The sequence below is a fragment of the Canis lupus genome, chromosome 2 (genome assembly GCF_011100685.1).
Source record: "Canis lupus familiaris isolate Mischka breed German Shepherd chromosome 2, alternate assembly UU_Cfam_GSD_1.0, whole genome shotgun sequence".
Taxonomy (NCBI): Eukaryota; Metazoa; Chordata; class Mammalia; order Carnivora; family Canidae; genus Canis; species Canis lupus.
In genome coordinates, this window is record NC_049223.1 from 42,347,635 (window position 1) to 42,365,238 (window position 17,604).

General features: G+C 43.4%; 1 protein-coding gene across 5 annotated transcripts in view; it reads left to right on the plus strand.

Moving 5' to 3' along the window:
• IL31RA (interleukin 31 receptor A) overlaps positions 1-17,236 on the plus strand; it is an 85,168-nt gene extending 67,932 nt beyond the window's left edge. For 4 of the 5 annotated variants that reach the window (XM_038530622.1, XM_038530620.1, XM_038530621.1 and 1 more), the window contains 7 exons: positions 1,643-1,825; positions 2,711-2,812; positions 3,462-3,785; positions 5,752-5,892; positions 7,946-8,039; positions 9,158-9,239; positions 10,865-17,236. In XM_038530622.1, the coding sequence (XP_038386550.1) occupies positions 1,643-1,825; positions 2,711-2,812; positions 3,462-3,785; positions 5,752-5,892; positions 7,946-8,039; positions 9,158-9,239; positions 10,865-11,329 (1,391 nt within the window). In that variant the 3' untranslated portion in view covers positions 11,330-17,236. The remainder of the gene's footprint in view (positions 1-1,642; positions 1,826-2,710; positions 2,813-3,461; positions 3,786-5,751; positions 5,893-7,945; positions 8,040-9,157; positions 9,240-10,864) is intronic. The other variant, XM_038530623.1, reaches the window with a different exon arrangement.
• Positions 17,237-17,604: the final 368 nt, after the last annotated feature.

Genomic DNA, 17,604 nt, shown 5'->3' on the forward strand with positions numbered 1-17,604 from the left:
TTCTTCCAACCAAAGAGAACACACAAAAACAGTCAGAAGGAATTGAGAAGATCAGGGAGCATGAACAACACCTGCTACAGGAGGCTAGGGAGGGTTCCAGAAGCCTTTTAGTCTGACTGGAATGGTAACTAAGGATACTTAGAGGTTATGAGCAGATGTAGGGGTGATAGAAGCTCTAGGGATCACGTGGGGTTGATACCCTGGCCCCCGCCCCTCCTCCACCTCACATTTCCTTTATGCCTCAGGTGCATTTCCTGACCCTTTCAGGCTGACAAATTACCTGGCCTTGTTCTTGGGACTAGCAGTTGGAGTGTCTCATAAAGGCCCAGTTTGGGAAAAGATTCATAAAGTGTAGCCTTCAAGAATAGAAGCTTCAAAATACGCACACAGCTATTGAGGCATGTTGCCTAGCAATAGCAGGATTCAGCACTCCTAGACCCCTCCCAAATTCCTATACTTGGCCTAGGCTTCTAGCTTCAGAAGCTCTCTGATTTGTTTTTGTTTTTGTTTTTGAAAGACACTGTCTACTGTCTTTATCCAGGACTATCTTTAATGTTCATTGAAGTATACTTTCTGTTAATTCCAAGTTTGAAGCCTTAGGCATGTGGCAAGGAGCAGAGAAAAGGGGAGAGTGGCATCCTGTGATCTTCTGGGCCCCACCCCTTTGTGCCATGCTTCCGTACCACACTGCCCTCCAGTAGTTCTCCTCAATTTTGCTTATTTAGAACATTTTTAGTAAGATAGCTCTCTGGGCAGCACCTGGGTGGCTCAATTGGTTAGGCATCTGCCTTCAGCTCAGGTCATGATCCCGGAATCCTGGAATTGAGCCCTGCATCAGGCTCCCTGCTCAGTGAGGAGTCTGCTTCTCCCTCTCTCTCTGCCTCTCCCCCTGCTTTGCTCTCTCTTGCTCATTCTGCTCTCTCTCTCTCTCAAACAAATAAAAAAATCTTAAAAAGATAGTTCTCTGATTCTAATTAAATCCTAGGTATTGTATTTAAACCCCCATGTTCAAATTTCTAGTAAAGGAGTCCTTGTTGCCCGTTTCCAGACATGAGGGTTTTTTTTTTTTTTTTTTTGTTATGCTTGTAGAAAATGTTGTCATTTGCATATCAGTCCATACCTAGGTGCTTTGGAGAGTGTGTATGCATCTTTCTGGTACAGATACAATTCTTACCACGTTGGGGATAGGAATCCATAGCCAGGTTGTGTGGGGCCAGCCTAGACAGTCAAAATTTGAAGCCACCTCCCAGGTATGACTGTAGGGACACCATCTCCCAGTTCCCAGACGTAGAATTACTGATACCTGAAATTTTGTGAAGATTCACTCGTTTCAGACTTGCTTCCTTTTACTTGCACTGACATATGTGGAAGGGAAGTCTTGTGAGTCTAGTGAGATCCTTTCTTGGAAACAGGTAAATTGTGGGGATATAAGGAAAGATTAAGAAGGTAATTAATCATCAAAGGTGAGGCGCAAGGAAAAGTGATACAATACAAAGGATGGAAACAGCACCATAAGGGAGACTGCACTGGAGATCTTGAACTTTGACCTTCTTTGATTTGGGCAGTGAATGGATGCCAGTGTGGTTATTGCATTTGGAGAATGAGTTGAGCAGCTTTCTCTTTTCTTTTTTCCTTCCCTTAGCATTTCAGTGCATTGAGGCCATGCAGGCCTGCCTCACTCAGGACCAGCTGGTGGTGGAATGGCAAAGCTCTGCTCCAGAGGTGGACACATGGATGGTTGAGTGGTTCCCAGATGTGGACTCAGAGCCCTCCAGTTTTTCCTGGGAATCTGTGTCTCAGGCCAGGAACTGGACAATCCAGAAAGGTAGCCATTGTGGATCCCATAGTCTCCCTGTGTATAGGATTCGGTTTCATTTCCATTAGTTTTAAAGTCTTTAACTTTGACTTCAAAGGTGTAGATGTGGTTAATAGTGTTTGGCACAATGAGTGCAAGCTTAGTGAAGTGACATACTTCTTGGCATTTCCCTTAGGCTGGGTTGGGAAGCCATGGGTATCAGACCAGGTATTTGTCCCATTTCCAGGTGGAAACCACCATCAGAGAGTCCTTCCTGGATTCTTGATCATATAGATAACACTAGAGTTTGTATCCCACCTGTTCTGTCCAGGCTACCCTTTTAGTTGTGGTTTCCTGTTTAAGATCTATGTCCCTTCTCCAGGAAATAGCCTTCTTTTTCAAAAAAGTCCCTGCTCCTTGAAAGACAGATGAGTGAGGCTTCACCCTCCCAATCCTGTCAGCCCAACCATTTCTTAATACTTGATAGCATCTATATAAAGAGTTACACTCTTGCAGAGATTCAGGCAGACAGAGGAGCTGGAATTCATGGTATCTGAGTTCTCAGGGTGACATGTTGTTAACAGAAGGATTACATTTTATTCTGCTGTGCTTCCAAATCGTGTAACAAAATCCACGATGGAAGAGGGACTGGATCTCTTACGTTTCCCTTCCTTGATGGCTCTGTCATCTCATCAGAGTGGCACAGACTTAATTCTAAGAATTAATTTTAAAAGCTTAGAACTGGAATAGGCATTGGAGACCATCCAACCTAATCTCTTTATTTTCCAAATGTGGTACCTGTAGAGAAATAGAGTATCTTCCCTAAGTCATAGCTGTAACTGGGTCTAGTGGTTCTTCTCCTTTGCCAGGCTCTGAGCTTAAGACTTGTTCTCTCTCTCTCTCTCTCTCTTACAGATGAATTAAAACCCTTATGGTGCTATAACATCTCTGTGTATCCAGTGTTGCGAGACCGAGTGGGTCAGCCATATTCCACCCAGGCTTACGTCCAAGAAGGCAGTATGTATGGAAAAGCCATGTGGAGCGAGTAAACACTGGGGCCTGTCAAACATCCAGATGAGGCTATGAATGTCTGTAGCCCATTCACAGTTGCCTCAGTGCTTAGCTGTGCTGCACCTTCAGCTTGTAAACTACATATTCTTGACACAGTGTGGGCAGGCTGTAGGTTCACTGAATTTCAAAGCTGGGGTAGAAGTTAAAGACCATCAAGTCCAAGTCCCTCATTTTACAAATGGAATATCAAGGCTCAGAGAGGTGAGATAGTTTGCCCAGCCTCACAAAGGAACTTTGTGCAAATAGCCCTATAAGCAGAAATAACGTTTATTTAAGACCAAGTTAGGGACTTTACAGATTTAAATCATAAGTCGGAGATGCTAAAAAATTTTTTTAATTGTGCGGCAGTAATCAAGGTTTGTACTGATGAACTGCTCACGCTTTATTTTTATCTTTTAGTAGTTAACTTTTTCCAGATTCAATGTGAGAAAATAAATCCTGTCACTCAGATGTAACCCATGGGGACATGTCCTTCAGCTATATTTGATAATAGTGATTAGTGATATGAATGAAAGCTGAATGCCAACTGACAGTGAGGGCTCTGCAAGAAAGTACTTTTTTGTAGGCCTTTAATAGTGCTTTTATTCTGTTCAAGATGGATACTGCCAGAAAACTGTGTTCCCAAACAAGGTGATACATCGTGTCCCTACTCTGCCCCTATCTTCCACCTCTGGCACCGGTTTTGCTTTGAGTACTAGCCACAACCTTTGTGGAGAAAGGATCTACTCAGCTGTGATTCAGTGTTTATTGGTTTTCTCCCTGTCCTGTAAAGTTCCATCAGCAGGTCCTGTGACCCAGGCAGACAGCATTGGTGTGAAGACAGTCACAATCACATGGAAAGAGATTCCCAAGAGTAAGAGAAATGGTTTTATCAAAAACTACACCATATTTTACCAAGCTGAAGATGGAAAGGAATTTTGTAAGTGTGCTTGTAGACAAGTCGGAAAACCTCCAAATCCCAAGTAGATGCTATGGATACACCTGCCATAAGGGCTGGTGCTCTACAGTCTGCATCAGTCACTTCGCTTCTTTGACTCTCTCTGATAATGAGACCAAGAGCACCTACCTCTTGAGTTCTTTTGGAGTCAAATGAGAGTGAAGTGATAGTATTTAAGCATCCTGTAGGAACCACAGGAGTTGATACAGTTTGTCTTTGTTAGGCTGTAAACAAGTTGGCCTCCTGGGAGCTTCCCAATCATTAATGCAGAGTGGGGTTATCCTGGATTAAAGAGTAGAGTGGTGGCACTTACCTCAGTGCAGGACCCATTATCCTGACTCCTGCTGCCCACTGCTAAGTCATACTTTTGTCTTGATCCACAATAACTACTCACATCCTAAATTCTGGACAAGGCTTGGATTCCTATTTAGGCTAACATTTTGTTGTTGTTGCTGTTGTTATGGTAAAATACATATAACAAAATTTACCACTTGAAACATTTGAAAGTGTATAATTTAGTGGCATTAAGTGTATCAGGAATGTTTTGTGACCATCATCTCTATCTGTTTCCACCCCGAATAGAAACCCCATACCTATTCATCAATCACTTCTCATTGTCTTCTTCCCACAGTCCCTGGAAACCACACAATTGCTATTTGTCTTTTTGGTTTTACCTAATTCTGGCTATCTCCAATAAATGGAATCATACAATCTAAGGCTTTTTGCATCTGGCATCATGTTTTCAGAGTTTATCCATCATGTAGATTGTATTAGTATCTCATTCCTTTTTATTGCTGAAGAATATTCTATTATTCTACATTTTCATTCATCAGTTGATGGGCATTTGGGTTGTTTGCACTTTTTGGCTACTGTAATTAGTACTGCTATGAACATCAGTGTGCAAATACTGTTTGAATCTCTGCTTTTAATTCTTTGGGGCATATGCCTATGAGTAGAATTGCTGGTCATATGATAATTCTAGTTTAACTTTTTGAGAAGCTACCCAACTATTTTCCATAGTGGCTGCCCCATGTTACATGCCTACCAGCAATGGATGAGAGTTATAATTCCTCAACATTCTTACCAACACTTATTATCTGTTAAAAAAGTTATTATGGCTATTCTAGTGGGTATGAAATGGTTTATCAGTGTGGATGGTTTGTTTTGTATTTCCTTAATAACTAATGATGTTGAGCATCTTTGCATGTGCTTATTGGCTATTTGTATATCTTCTTTGAAAAAATCTTTTCAATTTCTTTGCCCTTTTTACAATTTGGATTGTCTTTTCAGTTGTTGAGTCATAAGAATTTTTTAAATATATATTCTGGATAGAAGTTCCATATAATATACATGATTTGTAAATATTTTTTCTCATTCTGTGGTTTGTCGTTTCACTCTCTTGATATGTCTCTTGAATGTCTTTTTTTTTTTTAAAGATTTTATATACTTATTCATGAGAGACACACAGGCACAGAGGCAGAGACACAGAGGGAGAGTCAGGCTCCTCGCAGGGAGCCTGATGTGGGACTTGATCCCCAGGCCCAGGATCATGCCCTGAGTCAAAGGCAAATGCTCAACTGCTGAGCCACCCGGGCATCCCTCTTGATAATGTCTTTTGATGCACAAAACCTTTTAATTTTGGTGAAGTCCAGATTAATCTATTTTCTTTTGTTACTTATGTATTTGGCATCATATAGAAACCACTGCCAAATTCAAGGCCACCATTTACCCTATGTTGACTTTTAAGAGTTTTATAGTGGTAGCTTTTATGTTTAGGTCTTTGGTATATGTTTATAGAGTAATTTTAAGCAGAACATGGATAGAGAGATTGGGATATGTGATGGACTGGCTTGGGAGTACAGGTTCCATTACTCTTATTTTACTGTTCTAAAGCACAGTTTTTACTTGGGCTTGGCTATTGTATTTGACTTCTATATTTTTCCTTTAGCCAAGACAGTCAATTCCAACATCCTGCAGTACAGACTGGAGTCCCTGACACGAAGAACCTCTTATAGTCTCCAAGTCATGGCCAGCACCAATGCTGGGGGAACTAATGGCACCAAGATAAACTTCAAGACATTATCCATTAGTGAGTATTTCCTTTACACCTTGGCTAGGTCTTCCTGGCATTTCCATTAGGCCAGTTAAAGATGATATTTGCCAAAGGCAGGGGGAAGCCTAACATAGAGGAAGTATATAAGTGAGAAGAACCATCTGCCCTCTGGCTCATTGACCTTTCTGGAAGGCATATGGGTGAGGAGAGAGCAGGCACACTGAGAAGTGATTTTGAAAAGACAGGTCCTTTTGCTCCTTCTTCATGGATACTACCATGTCCTCTTGAGGAGAGGGGATCAAATTAATTCCAACTTCACTCTCAGTCCAAACCAGCCCCTGCTTCACAGCTGTCCCCAAGGTCATAGTCACCAGTTTCTGTGTGTCAGAGGTTACTGCACAGTGGGGCCTTGGAGGGAAAGCCTTGGTTGAACAAGCACTGTTGTCCCACAGGAAGGAACTTAACCTCCATCACTTGTGAAGATTTTTGAGCAAAAAAAGTACATACTATGTTCTACTTACCAGCTTTTACATGAAAAAATAGAAATAAAAATTTAGTAAATAACAAAATATGAAATATAATATAGTGTTATAGGATGGTTATGGGAAATAATCAAGAAGAAAAGAAGAATGAGAAGAGAGATGAAGAGAGAAAGAAGGGGAATGAGAGAAACAGAAATATGTTAATTTTTTCAAGTCTTTGAGGGGCAGAGGTTTGGTGTTAAGCATATACTAGAACTGTTTTAAGAACTATTTATATTAAAAGTGAAGAGACATTGCCAATTTTTGCAGTAAAAACTGAAAATAATCTGGTTTAAGTTCTTTCTCTCTCTCTTTTTTAAAGAGAAAGTGTAGGTGGAGGGTGGGGAAGAGCAGAGAGAGACAGAGAGAGAGGGAGAAAGAGAATCTTAAGCAGGCTCCATGCTCAGCATGGAGCCCGACGTGGGGCTTAGCTTCATGACCCTGAGATCATGACCTGACCGGAAATCAAGACACCCATCCCACTGAGCCATCCAGGTACCCGTGGTTCAAGTACTTTGGAAAGCCTCTTACTCAACATATTTTCAAAAGAAAAATATCTTTAAGGTTCTGGAAACTATAAGTATAGTATGTGTATTTACACAGAAAACATGTTCTGTCTTTAAGGACTAATACTGCCTTTTCGGAGTTCTTTTTGATATTATTCTTTAGAATCTTTTAAAATCATACTGTATTTTCATAACACTAGGCACAGATTACATTATCTGCTAGAATTTTCTCCATGGGTCAAATTTAGGCAAGAGCCTACCTTGGAGCCTCAATATTTCTTACACTTGTCTGCAGATTGCAGATCTCTCTGCTCCTATCTTTATTCCTCTGCAGTCTATTCTCCACACGGCAGTCAGAGTTTAAAACTCTAGCCTTCTGCTTGAAACCCACCAGTAGCTTCTGTTGGGTTTTAAATAAAATGCAAATACCTACCCATAGCCTTCAGGATCCTTCATGAGCTTTGGTTTATTGAACTCACCTCCTACTGCTTTCTGCTTCCATCTGTGCTCTCTGACTTCTTCCTGCTTCAAGGCTTTTGCATCTGCTTTTCCTTCTGTCAGGAATCCTTTCTCCATATTTTTGCATGAGTGGTTTCTTTTTATTATTAACATTAGCTCAAATTTCACCTCTCAGAGAAATCTTCCTTTGCCAATATGGAAAGTTACTAACTGTCCTTCCACATTACATTTGATCATCCTGTTATATTTGAAATAACCTTTTTTTATTGTCTGACTCCTTGTACCAGAATGTAGAGTAGGGATCTTGTATTTCTTGCTTATTGCTGTTTGTTTTATTACCCAGAATAGTGGTTGATAAATGGTAAGTGCTCAGTAAATATGTACTAAATGAACAAGTTGGAGAATAAACTTGGTATTATTCAGGCAGAAGAGAACTGGATGAGGAGCCACAAATACCATGTTTCTTTTTATAAATAAATTTTAATTGAACTGAAAACTCCTAAGCAATGTGTTGCTGAAACTACTGGAAGAAAAAAGATTAATTTTTGTCAAGAAAGTGAGGAGGCCATCCTTTTACTGACTTTTGTTCTCCTATTCCCAAAGGTGTCCTTGAGATTTTCTTCATAACTTCTTTGGTTGGAGGTGGCTTTCTCATTCTCATCATGTTGACAGTGGCATATGGTCTCAAAAAACCCAAGTGAGTTTATAGGCAACAGCACATACCCTCAAAATCAGGGATCGAAAGGGGTGGGAGATGTCATAAGTGGAGAGGGTACTCTGTTATTAAGAGGGTATTGATTCATTTATTAATCTGGTACATATATACTGAGTTTATTATATTGCCATAGCCTGCTTATCAGAATTCTGACCAAACAAGATGACTTTCACTTCTCGCAGCCCCATGCAGCAGGCTTACGCCAGGGGATTACCAGCTGCCCCATAGGCTTTATCTTCTGTATCTGGCATCTGAAACTAAAGTTAGGGAGAAGGTCCTTTCTCCCAGTGTCTGGCAGCAGCAAGAGGCCTTAGGCCACTAGCTGCTTTTCTGGGTAGAGAGGGAACATACCCATGGAATTAGAGCACTGGCCAGTACTATGCCCAGCATAGACTTGCTCCTTGCTCGTGGTGCAGTGTTGGAGGCCTGGCTGCAAGGACATTTGTCCTGCCTGCCCTGGCCACTGTGGAAAAGGAAGCTCATCTTCAGAGTCTTGTGCTTTCTCTCCCCAGAGAGCCTCATGCTATCCTGCTGGTCAAGGGCTCCCTCCCCAGTAGACCTCTCTCTCCAGAACTGCATAGTTCTGGGCCTACTCTGCCACACAGCTGTGCTTGGTTATAGTTAAAGGAATGTCAACCTTATTTCCCAACTATAGGTAGAAACCAAGTGACCAACCAAACTCTTGTTTGGCTGACAAACTCCCAGGTGATGCTGCTGCTGGTTGAAGCCACACTTTGAGAATCACTGCACTAAAGTGTGGGTATTGTATCAGGCTTCGAGTGGTACTCTTCCTGGAGAACACATCTCAAAGACATGGTTCCGTGATGGTGTGATTTCCAGCATCAGGACCAGTGGTAGAGATGCAGGGGCAGGGGAAGGTAGAAAAGGTGTCTTTCCATCACATCCCATTGATGACTTGCAGTTTCACTCCCCAGACTATGTGTTCTCAGTTTCTGTCAGGAGGTCAGAAGCCTGCCATTGTTTAACAGGGAGCCATACAATTCCCCGGAGCAAAGCTTCCCTCTTCTAGCATAGCCAGGCAGTGTAAGTAACATACTTCTTGAATTCGCTTCATATTTTAAAATCTCATTTCTTATTAGCAAATTGAAGCACTTATGCTGGCCTGATGTCCCCAACCCTGCTGAAAGCAGTATAGCCACATGGCGTGGAGATGATTTCAAGGTAAATGCATCTGTTTTTGTTAAGGAAATCATTGAGCAGGCTGGTTGCAGAAGACAAGGAAGGGCGATGGAGGTGGGGAGGAGTCAGTCCAGGGCTGAGATTTGTACAGGGTTCACATAAACAGAACTTGAGGTATGGCTGGCATGACAGGTGGAACCAGCCTTCCTGAATCCACTTTGGCCTTAGTCCTCTTGGACGAGCAGAAAGGACTTCACTAGGCTCAGAGGACCTAGTGTGTGCTGGGGATGGAGCTGGTCTACTGGGGATGGTACTGAAGGACACTGGCCCTACCCTGAAGGACCTGACTGCCTAATTGGGGAGCAAAAGAAAGCCTGGCTATAAGATTCAAGACTATTTAAAAAGCAGTCAAGAGCAAGCTAATCTAAAGACCACCAGAAACTGTTAGGGAATGTTGACATATGAAGCTGTCCAAAGGCTCACAAGGCTGCCTCCAGTTTTCCCCAGTTTGGAGGAGTTACAGCCAGATTTTAACTGGCAATCGGGTTTTTTAGTGAGTTATCCATAAGTAGAAAACTTCCTTTCTTATAAGTTTAAATTGAAAACTGTTTTGGAATTTTTAAGGTATAATTTCTTAGTAAAAATAAGCCCTTTCAAATATAACCATTAATTTAATTATTGAAAAGTCTTTCAATAATTATATTATATTATATAATATATTAATTATATTATATATATTAATTATATTATAATTATATAATTTATAGTATTTCTTTTATTTTTAAAAAAATTTCATTTATTTATTCCTGAGAGACAGAGAGAGAGAGGCAGAGACACAGGCAAAGGGAGAAGTAGGTTCCCTCTGGGAGCCTGGTATGGACTCAATCCCAGGACCCTGGGATCATGACCTGAGCCGAAGGCAGACGCTCAACCACTGAGCCATTCAGGTGCCCCTGTTTCTAGTACTTCTTGATGCAGGAATTTTTAGTATTAGCGCTTGTTTCAACTCAGAAATATTTTCTAAACATGGACATTTTAATTTATCTTAATATTTGTTATTTGTTTTCTTCTCTCCTTTATCATCTGTGTGTTACTCTATTTGCTACTTATTAAAAGTCGTGAAGAGAGTAAGTGAATTTATAGGTAATATTGTCTGATGTTTAAAATGCTTTTTTGTATAATATAGGGCTGACTTCCATAGCAAGCACTTATTAATCACTCACTGAATGCCAAGCATTGAGTTAGGCTCTGGGGACACAAAGATGACAAAGACACTGCCCCTGCCCACCTTTGATTTTCTGGTAATGTTGGGTAAGGTCACTTGTCTTCATGATTATAATTTTTCATCTGTAAGAATTCTAATTTTGATGCTCCCATCTCAACTAGAGTTTTGTGAGCTTATGATTGTGTAGAAAATATCCTTGAGCTCTCTAGAAGAAAAAAGTTGTTTGAATATCATATGCTGTTTCTCAGGAGATGGGCCAGTCTTGCCAGGCTTCTATGGAAGGGCATATGGAGGTGATTGGCCATCACTTCTGGTCTCTAGAAGGAATGTAGGGGGAGCTGGTCAAGAGGTTAGACATTGGTAATCCCTAACCTAATGAACTGTAGAATACTTCATGTGTAGCTCCCAAATGATCATAGGGGGTGTCCCTTTCTTTTTTCAGGATAAGCTAAATCTGAAGGAGTCTGATGACCCTGTGAACATGGAAGAAGATCAGGTTCTAAAACCATACTCTGCCCCCACTGACTTTATTGACAAGTTGGTGGTGAACTTTGAGAATTTTTTGGAAGAGGTTTCCACAGAGGAACTTGGAAAGAGTCAGGAAAACATTTTGAAAGAGGAAAAGAATAAGCATGTGACTTCTCCATATTGCCTTCATCATCCTCCCATTTCAACCGAGATTCCACAGAGAAAACCCCAGCAGCTGTGTTCTAGAATACCAGAGGGGACCTGCTCAGAAACCAAAGAGCAACTTTTCTCTTCTGTTCAGAGTTTAGGGCCAGACCATCTCTGTGAGGAAGGAGAACCAAATCCATACTTGAAAAATTCAGTGACAACCAGAGAATTTGTCTGTCTGAAAAACTTCAAGACCAAGCCTAAAGAGAAGTTTAGTGTTGCTGTGGCTTGAATCTCTATGGGTCTCAGTGTGGGTGACTCTTGCAGAGAGAATGTATCATGACTTGCCAGAAGAGCTTCTTTGGCTGTCTCCCCACCCTTGCTTGTGTTAGAGAAACTCTCACATACCCCCAAGGGGCTTCTTGAGCTTGGTTGGCACAGACATGTAACTTGCCTGAGAAGGGGTGATGATATGTCTGAGCACGTTGCCCAGGAAAAAGCAGTTTATTTTTTTCAATTTCACCCTGAGGCCTCTGAAACTGACTTTAAGGAACAGTGGGGCTTCTAAGATGGATATATCTGGCCTTCCCTAGGAATGAGGTCATTGTCACAGCTTTTGCTGGAGCTACTCCTCAGAGTTCCAGCAGACTTTCCCAGTTGTAAGAGGACAGAGGTCTGGTAGGAAGTGAGAGTCTCTCCTTATACCTTGATCTCCCCTGAGCTCTGGCCTCCACCTCCAAGGCAGCACTGAAATCTCACTTTTGAGATTTTGTTTGTCCCTCAATATAGAGGTAGGGGAAATGGAGTGGCCTTTCCTGATGGTGTGCCTGCCTGAGGTTTCTTATTAACCTCATAACATCTCAAGTGTTCTGCAGCAGTACCTCCACTCAGGATTCTTGCCAGTAGCTCACAGCACATTGGCTGCTGGTTAATCAAGGAATGTGGGGAGGTCTCAGCAGGGCACTGGGGAGTAGACTCTAGGCTGGGCCAGAAGGTCCACCCCAATCTTAACATTGCCCAGCCCTGGAAACAATTCCTGGAGGCCTTTGCTGCCACTTTCTCTTGCACCCAAGCCTGGGAGTAGGAAGGCACCAAACACTGCCTGCTTTTAGACAGCGACTCTGGGCCCTCACACTGGCTCGAGCCTGGGAATGCTTCCTGAGCACAACCTTCAGGGCCTCTTCCCGGAACGACCTGAGTAGGGTGTGGAAACATGCTGCTAAAATTTTGCTGCTCCGTCACCAGGACTCCTCTCTCCTTTGCCTTGGCTGAACACAGAACTTATGATAGTCAAGGGAGCCTTTAGGCCAAGTGCTAAGGGCAGGCAGGATTCAGTTGTCAAGACCTGGCATCTTGACCCCAGTGGTGCCAGACGACTTCCTAGTGTGGGCTTTGATTCATCTGGTGGTTCAGGGAGGTGGCAAGAGCCTGGTGAGATCGGGGGAGGCCAGGCAACAAGCGAGCAGCCAAGGGGCTGTGAATCTGGCATTTACCGGCCAGAAAGGCTGACGGTATTTTTTTTTTATAAGAGAGCATAAGAAGTCAGTACTTAGGTAGCAGGCATGCACTTCACAAGCCACCAGTTCAGATGTGCAAAAATATCACTTTACTTTCCAGGATGCTGGAATTATAACTGAAATTAATTTCTGGCCCAAGCCCTTGATATTTGGAAATAACCAATTTGGTGATTTTTGAGTGGCTTTGGGTTTGAACTCAGTCACATTCAGGATTTTGACTCCCCTGTCCAACCTGGGGCTGATTGTGAGTGCCACAGGGTTATTCAGTGGGACCGCAGGGTTTTCTCTCCCGTTTGGTGTCTGCCTAACTCTGGTCTGGGGATGTGCCTATGCCCCCACCTGTTGGGTCACCTGCTGCTTTCCTCAGCCAATTGCTGCATCCTTACCCTGGGCACAAGCAGATAGTGCTGTTCTCCATGAGTTTTCTCCTCATGAAATCTCCAGTGTCTGCAGCACCCTTCCACACACTACGCTGCCCCCCACCTGGAACTCTTCACGCCTAGTGTACTGAACAGTGGCTGCTGAGAAGGCAAGGAGTGAGGGAGGCCTGGGGCAGGAGGCCTCACTGGGGAACCTGCCCCTTTGTACTGGGAGTAGAACAGAGCCAAACAAAAGGGATACCCCAGATCCAGCTGTGGTAGGCTCTCTCTGCTATCTTCCCACCCTATCTGTGGTGACTCAGGCACTTCTATGGACCCCTGCCCTCCAGAGTTTCAGATGGAGACCTTTCCACCTGTGCCTTTGGACTTGTGCACTTATAGGGAGACGCTGGCCTTGTACCCCACAACTGTCCTCTTTCCCGTGGCCATCTGCCCACTCCCACTGAGAGATCTTCACAAATTTTGTAGGGGCAAAGTGGAGGAGGAGGGGAGTGCCTGGAATGAGTTCCCCTAATCTTGTCTGTTTCACACCTAGATGAGATTTTTTTTTAATGTTTGTTTAAATTCAGTTTGCCAATATACAGTACAATACCCAGTGTTTTGTTTTTTTTTTTCCAAGACTTTTAAAATTTATTAGAGCAAGTGAGCACAAGCAGGGGGAGCAGCAGAGGGAGAGGGAGAAGCAGGCTCTCTGCTGAGCAGGGAGCCCAATGCGGGGCTTGATCCCAGGACCCTGGGATTATGACCTGAACTGACGGGAGATGCCCCTGGATGAAGTTTTTTAACCTAAAACTCAAGAATGAGATGTCTGAGGAGAAAGGAGAGGCCCCAGATGGCTCCTGTGAGTGGGTCTCAGAGACGAAGACATTCCCCTCTGCTCCTCCTCCCTTATTCATTAAAGCCTGAAGTGTCTTCTGGTGGACAGTTGGCATATGCCACGCTCCTGGTCCTTCCTCTGCTTCATGCCTCCCTCCCTTCTTGCCTCCTGTCTTTGGCTTTCCTGTCTCTCCCAGGAGCTGTTCATATTTTTAACAGTTACTCTTTCTTTCTTTCTTTTTTTAAAATGCATTTTATTTAAATTCAGTTTTTTCTTTCTTCTATCTTCTCTTTTTTTCTTCCTTTTCCACTAGCCTCCTTTTATCATTTTTCATACTGACTTTTGCTGTCTTGAGGGCTAGGGAAACGGGCTCTTTGTTGTGTTCTAGATGGCCTGAGATAGGTCATGGGAGTCAGTGTTTCCTGCCATAAGGGGAGCAGGAACCCCAAAAGCTTCTTCAGCAGGCCACACACTGCTCTCCAGAGCAGATTCATAGGACGCAGGCCTAAAAGCTACAAGGCCACAGTGGCCTTTCTTTCCTTGGATTGAGTCACAAATTGTCCCCACTCCCAGCCTCCTGGGCTGACTCTGGCCTGAAAAAGCCATCTGCATTTTCTCTGTTATATCAAAGAGACAGAACACAAGCAGGAAAACTTGTGTTTCAGTAAGGTCATTAAAAACTGTTAACATTCCCAATGAAGTTTTCTGGGGCTCTGGGAATCATGTAAACCGCTATGTCCGTGCCTTATTAATGGCTTTTCTAATAATGCCAGAAAATGTTAAAAGATTGGCAGAAAAGCCACTGTGTGGCTGGGGAAAAAAAAAAAAAAAGTGATACTCTCATTGTGGTTTTTCTGGAGGCAGCAAAAACCACACCCAGTACAGACACTATGGGGCCGGGAGGTAGGTTTTGAAAAGAGACAGCAGATGGGGAGAGGGAGTTGGGAACGGAGAGGCATCTGGTGTGGGTCGCAAGATGCCCACTGCTGTTCCTCCCTTGTGTGGAGGAAGCCTGTGCCCGGCTGCCCAGACACCCTGAGGGCTTTCTAGCACCCTCTCCTGGCACACCCCTAGTTGTTGCCTACTGTCTGCAGATTGGCCCTCGGGCTAAAGCTGGGCCTTGTTTTTCTAAGGCCCATGACCCAGAAATGATGTTGATATTTTTAAAGGCTGGATAACAAAACCAAAGGAAAAATAATGTTTAATGACATGTGAAAATTGTATGGAATTCTAATTTCAGGGTCCATAAATAAAGTTTAATTGGAAAAGAGCCATGCCCATCCTTTACGTATCCTCCGTGTCAGCTTTCCTCCCACAAAGGCAGACCTGAGTTAGTTGTGAGAGAGAATTTCTCCCACAAAGCCTAAAATATTCACCACCTGGCCCCGTACAGGTAAAGTTCGCTCACCGCTGGGTAGCCCACAGACAGGAGGCTCGGACCGCACAGTGTTGGCCCACAGAACGTTTTAACTTTGAATTAGCTGCTAATTAAACAAAATGGTCATGATCATTCTGGATTTCTGAGCAGGGGCTGCTTCTGTAGGAAGGGCACACACTCTGCTCCCAGCCCAGGCTTCATAACTGCCCACAGCTCAGGTGGAGAGTTGGTGGTTGCCTATCACTCACCCCAGTGGTTCTTGATACAGTTTATTTGGTTTCCCTCCAACTCAAGGTATTTGGCAATGCCTTGAGGTATTTTGGGGAGTGTGCTGCTGGCATCTAGTGGGTAGGAGTGAGCAATGCTGGTAGAGACCCTGCAATGCACCAAATAGCCTCCACAACAAAGAATTATCTGGCCCAAAACCTCAGTAGTGTTGAGATTTAGAAATCCAGGTGGAGCTACCTCTGCCCGCTTGCACGGGTGCTACTCATTGTCCATAGCTGATCCCCTCCCCGCTTTTTGAATTTAAAATTTGTTTTGGACTCTCCTGTAACAATACCACCATCAACAACAAAAATCTCTAAACACCAATAATTTGTATCATTTTTTTGTCCCTTCCTGATATGATCTGTGTGTACTTATATACGTGTTCATCTCACTGCGTGTTATATATTGATTCTATTGTATTTTACCTTTACTTTCACTTACTATTTCATGTTTAAAATTTCACGCGGGAACATAGTCCATCATGGTAGCATTATGAATGGGCACTCAGGACTCCACGGTGTCCCTGCATACTATGGCTTGCTAAGGCCCCGTATTTGATAGGATTGTTTTAAACATCATCTTTGTATAGAGAGCAACTTCAGTAGATGTTGTTCTTTGCACACTTCCCTTTCCTACCTTTGTCCTAATTCCTCGGGGGCTCTTTCTTAAGGTAGATTTACTGGATCAAACTTTTATAGTTGTTGTCACCTATTGCATAACTCTGTTCCCCAAGAAAGCTACAATGGTTTGCAATATCGCCTGGGGTATCTGGGGTATCCTTTGACTTTGCTATTGATAATCAACCATTTACTGCTGTACACTGGATTTTGTCAATTTATTGGATATGGTTAATGACACTTCATAGTTATTTGTGTTAAGTCATTGTGAAGACAAAGTTTTCCCGTGTGTATTTTACAGTCTGCTTGTCCACCTGCTGACATTACAGAATGTTCTACCTCCAAGCCATTGGGGCATTGAGAGACCAGCTGAGCTGCTAGGCATTTGAAGCCCTCAGCCAAACTTTACAACAATGGGTTGACTTTGTCATTTGGTTGACTACTTAAAATAATGTGGGTTTTGTAGGGCATTCAAAAGGAAATTTCACACTGATGTGTTTCCTATTAGTGACAAGGCCTATTTGTAATTGTAATACGGGACATTATCTGTGTCTTGTGCTTTTGGGGGGTGGACCAAGTATGACAATGCCATTAGCAGTTCTTGTCATGTTGCAGCTTTTACTCAACGCTGGGGTCAGCGGGGAGCGAGTTTGCTCAGAAGCGCAAACTGCCCCAGTCCATGTTGGTGAAAGCCTGGAGGTGCATGGCCCTTGCTGCTGAGAATGGTGTGAGAGAAGGCAAGGGGAGGAAGCCCACGAGAGTGCAAAGGCAGCAGTCACAAGCCTCAGATGGTCATTCAAGGGAATCTAGGCGCACATACTACCGATTTCATTTTTAGGAACGGGATTCTCTGTTCTGCCCAACCTCACTGTGTGTGTGAGCTAAAATGCCAGGAAAGTAGCCTGCGGCCTGGACTTTGAAATAGAAGTCAAAATGGGCGAAGCAGAATGGACACGCAGAATGTTCTGAATGATTGTAATGCAGAAGGCCGGACCTGTGTGCCAAGAGGACCACTCTCTCTAGGCTCTGCATGCTGTCTTTCCCACGTATTGTTCAGAAATCGATACCGTATGTAATGCATGTGTGTGACAGTTCGTCCTCCTAAGCAGAGTATGAAAAGGGGGTGCTATAATTCGAATAGCCTTTAAAATCCTTTACGGTAAGCACATCTGTATTTCAATCTTTCAGGCAATAAAACTGTAATAACATTTTCATGTAAAGCTATGCTACTGTTTTAAAGTTTTACCTACTCCGGTGTTTAAAATGAGACTTCAAAATGTAAATATCCACCTTTGTTAAAGATCAAGGGAGTCTCTTGATGACGGACCCACAGAGGAGCAGGAATCAGACATAGGGAATTGCTCCTGCCAGCATACCTCCCGCCGGGGATTCGGCTGCGCCTCACCCTGCTTCTACTTGATTCCCAGGGGCAGCATTTTCAATCCTAGCTCCTGAAGTTCCCTCAGCATCTCCCCTCACGGCTCTCAGCAGATGATGTGTTTCCCCTACTCCACAGGGGATGCACCAGCCCATCTGTCCTCCCCTCAGGCCAGACTTCTGGGAAGGTCTCCGAGGCAGAGGGGGCCCT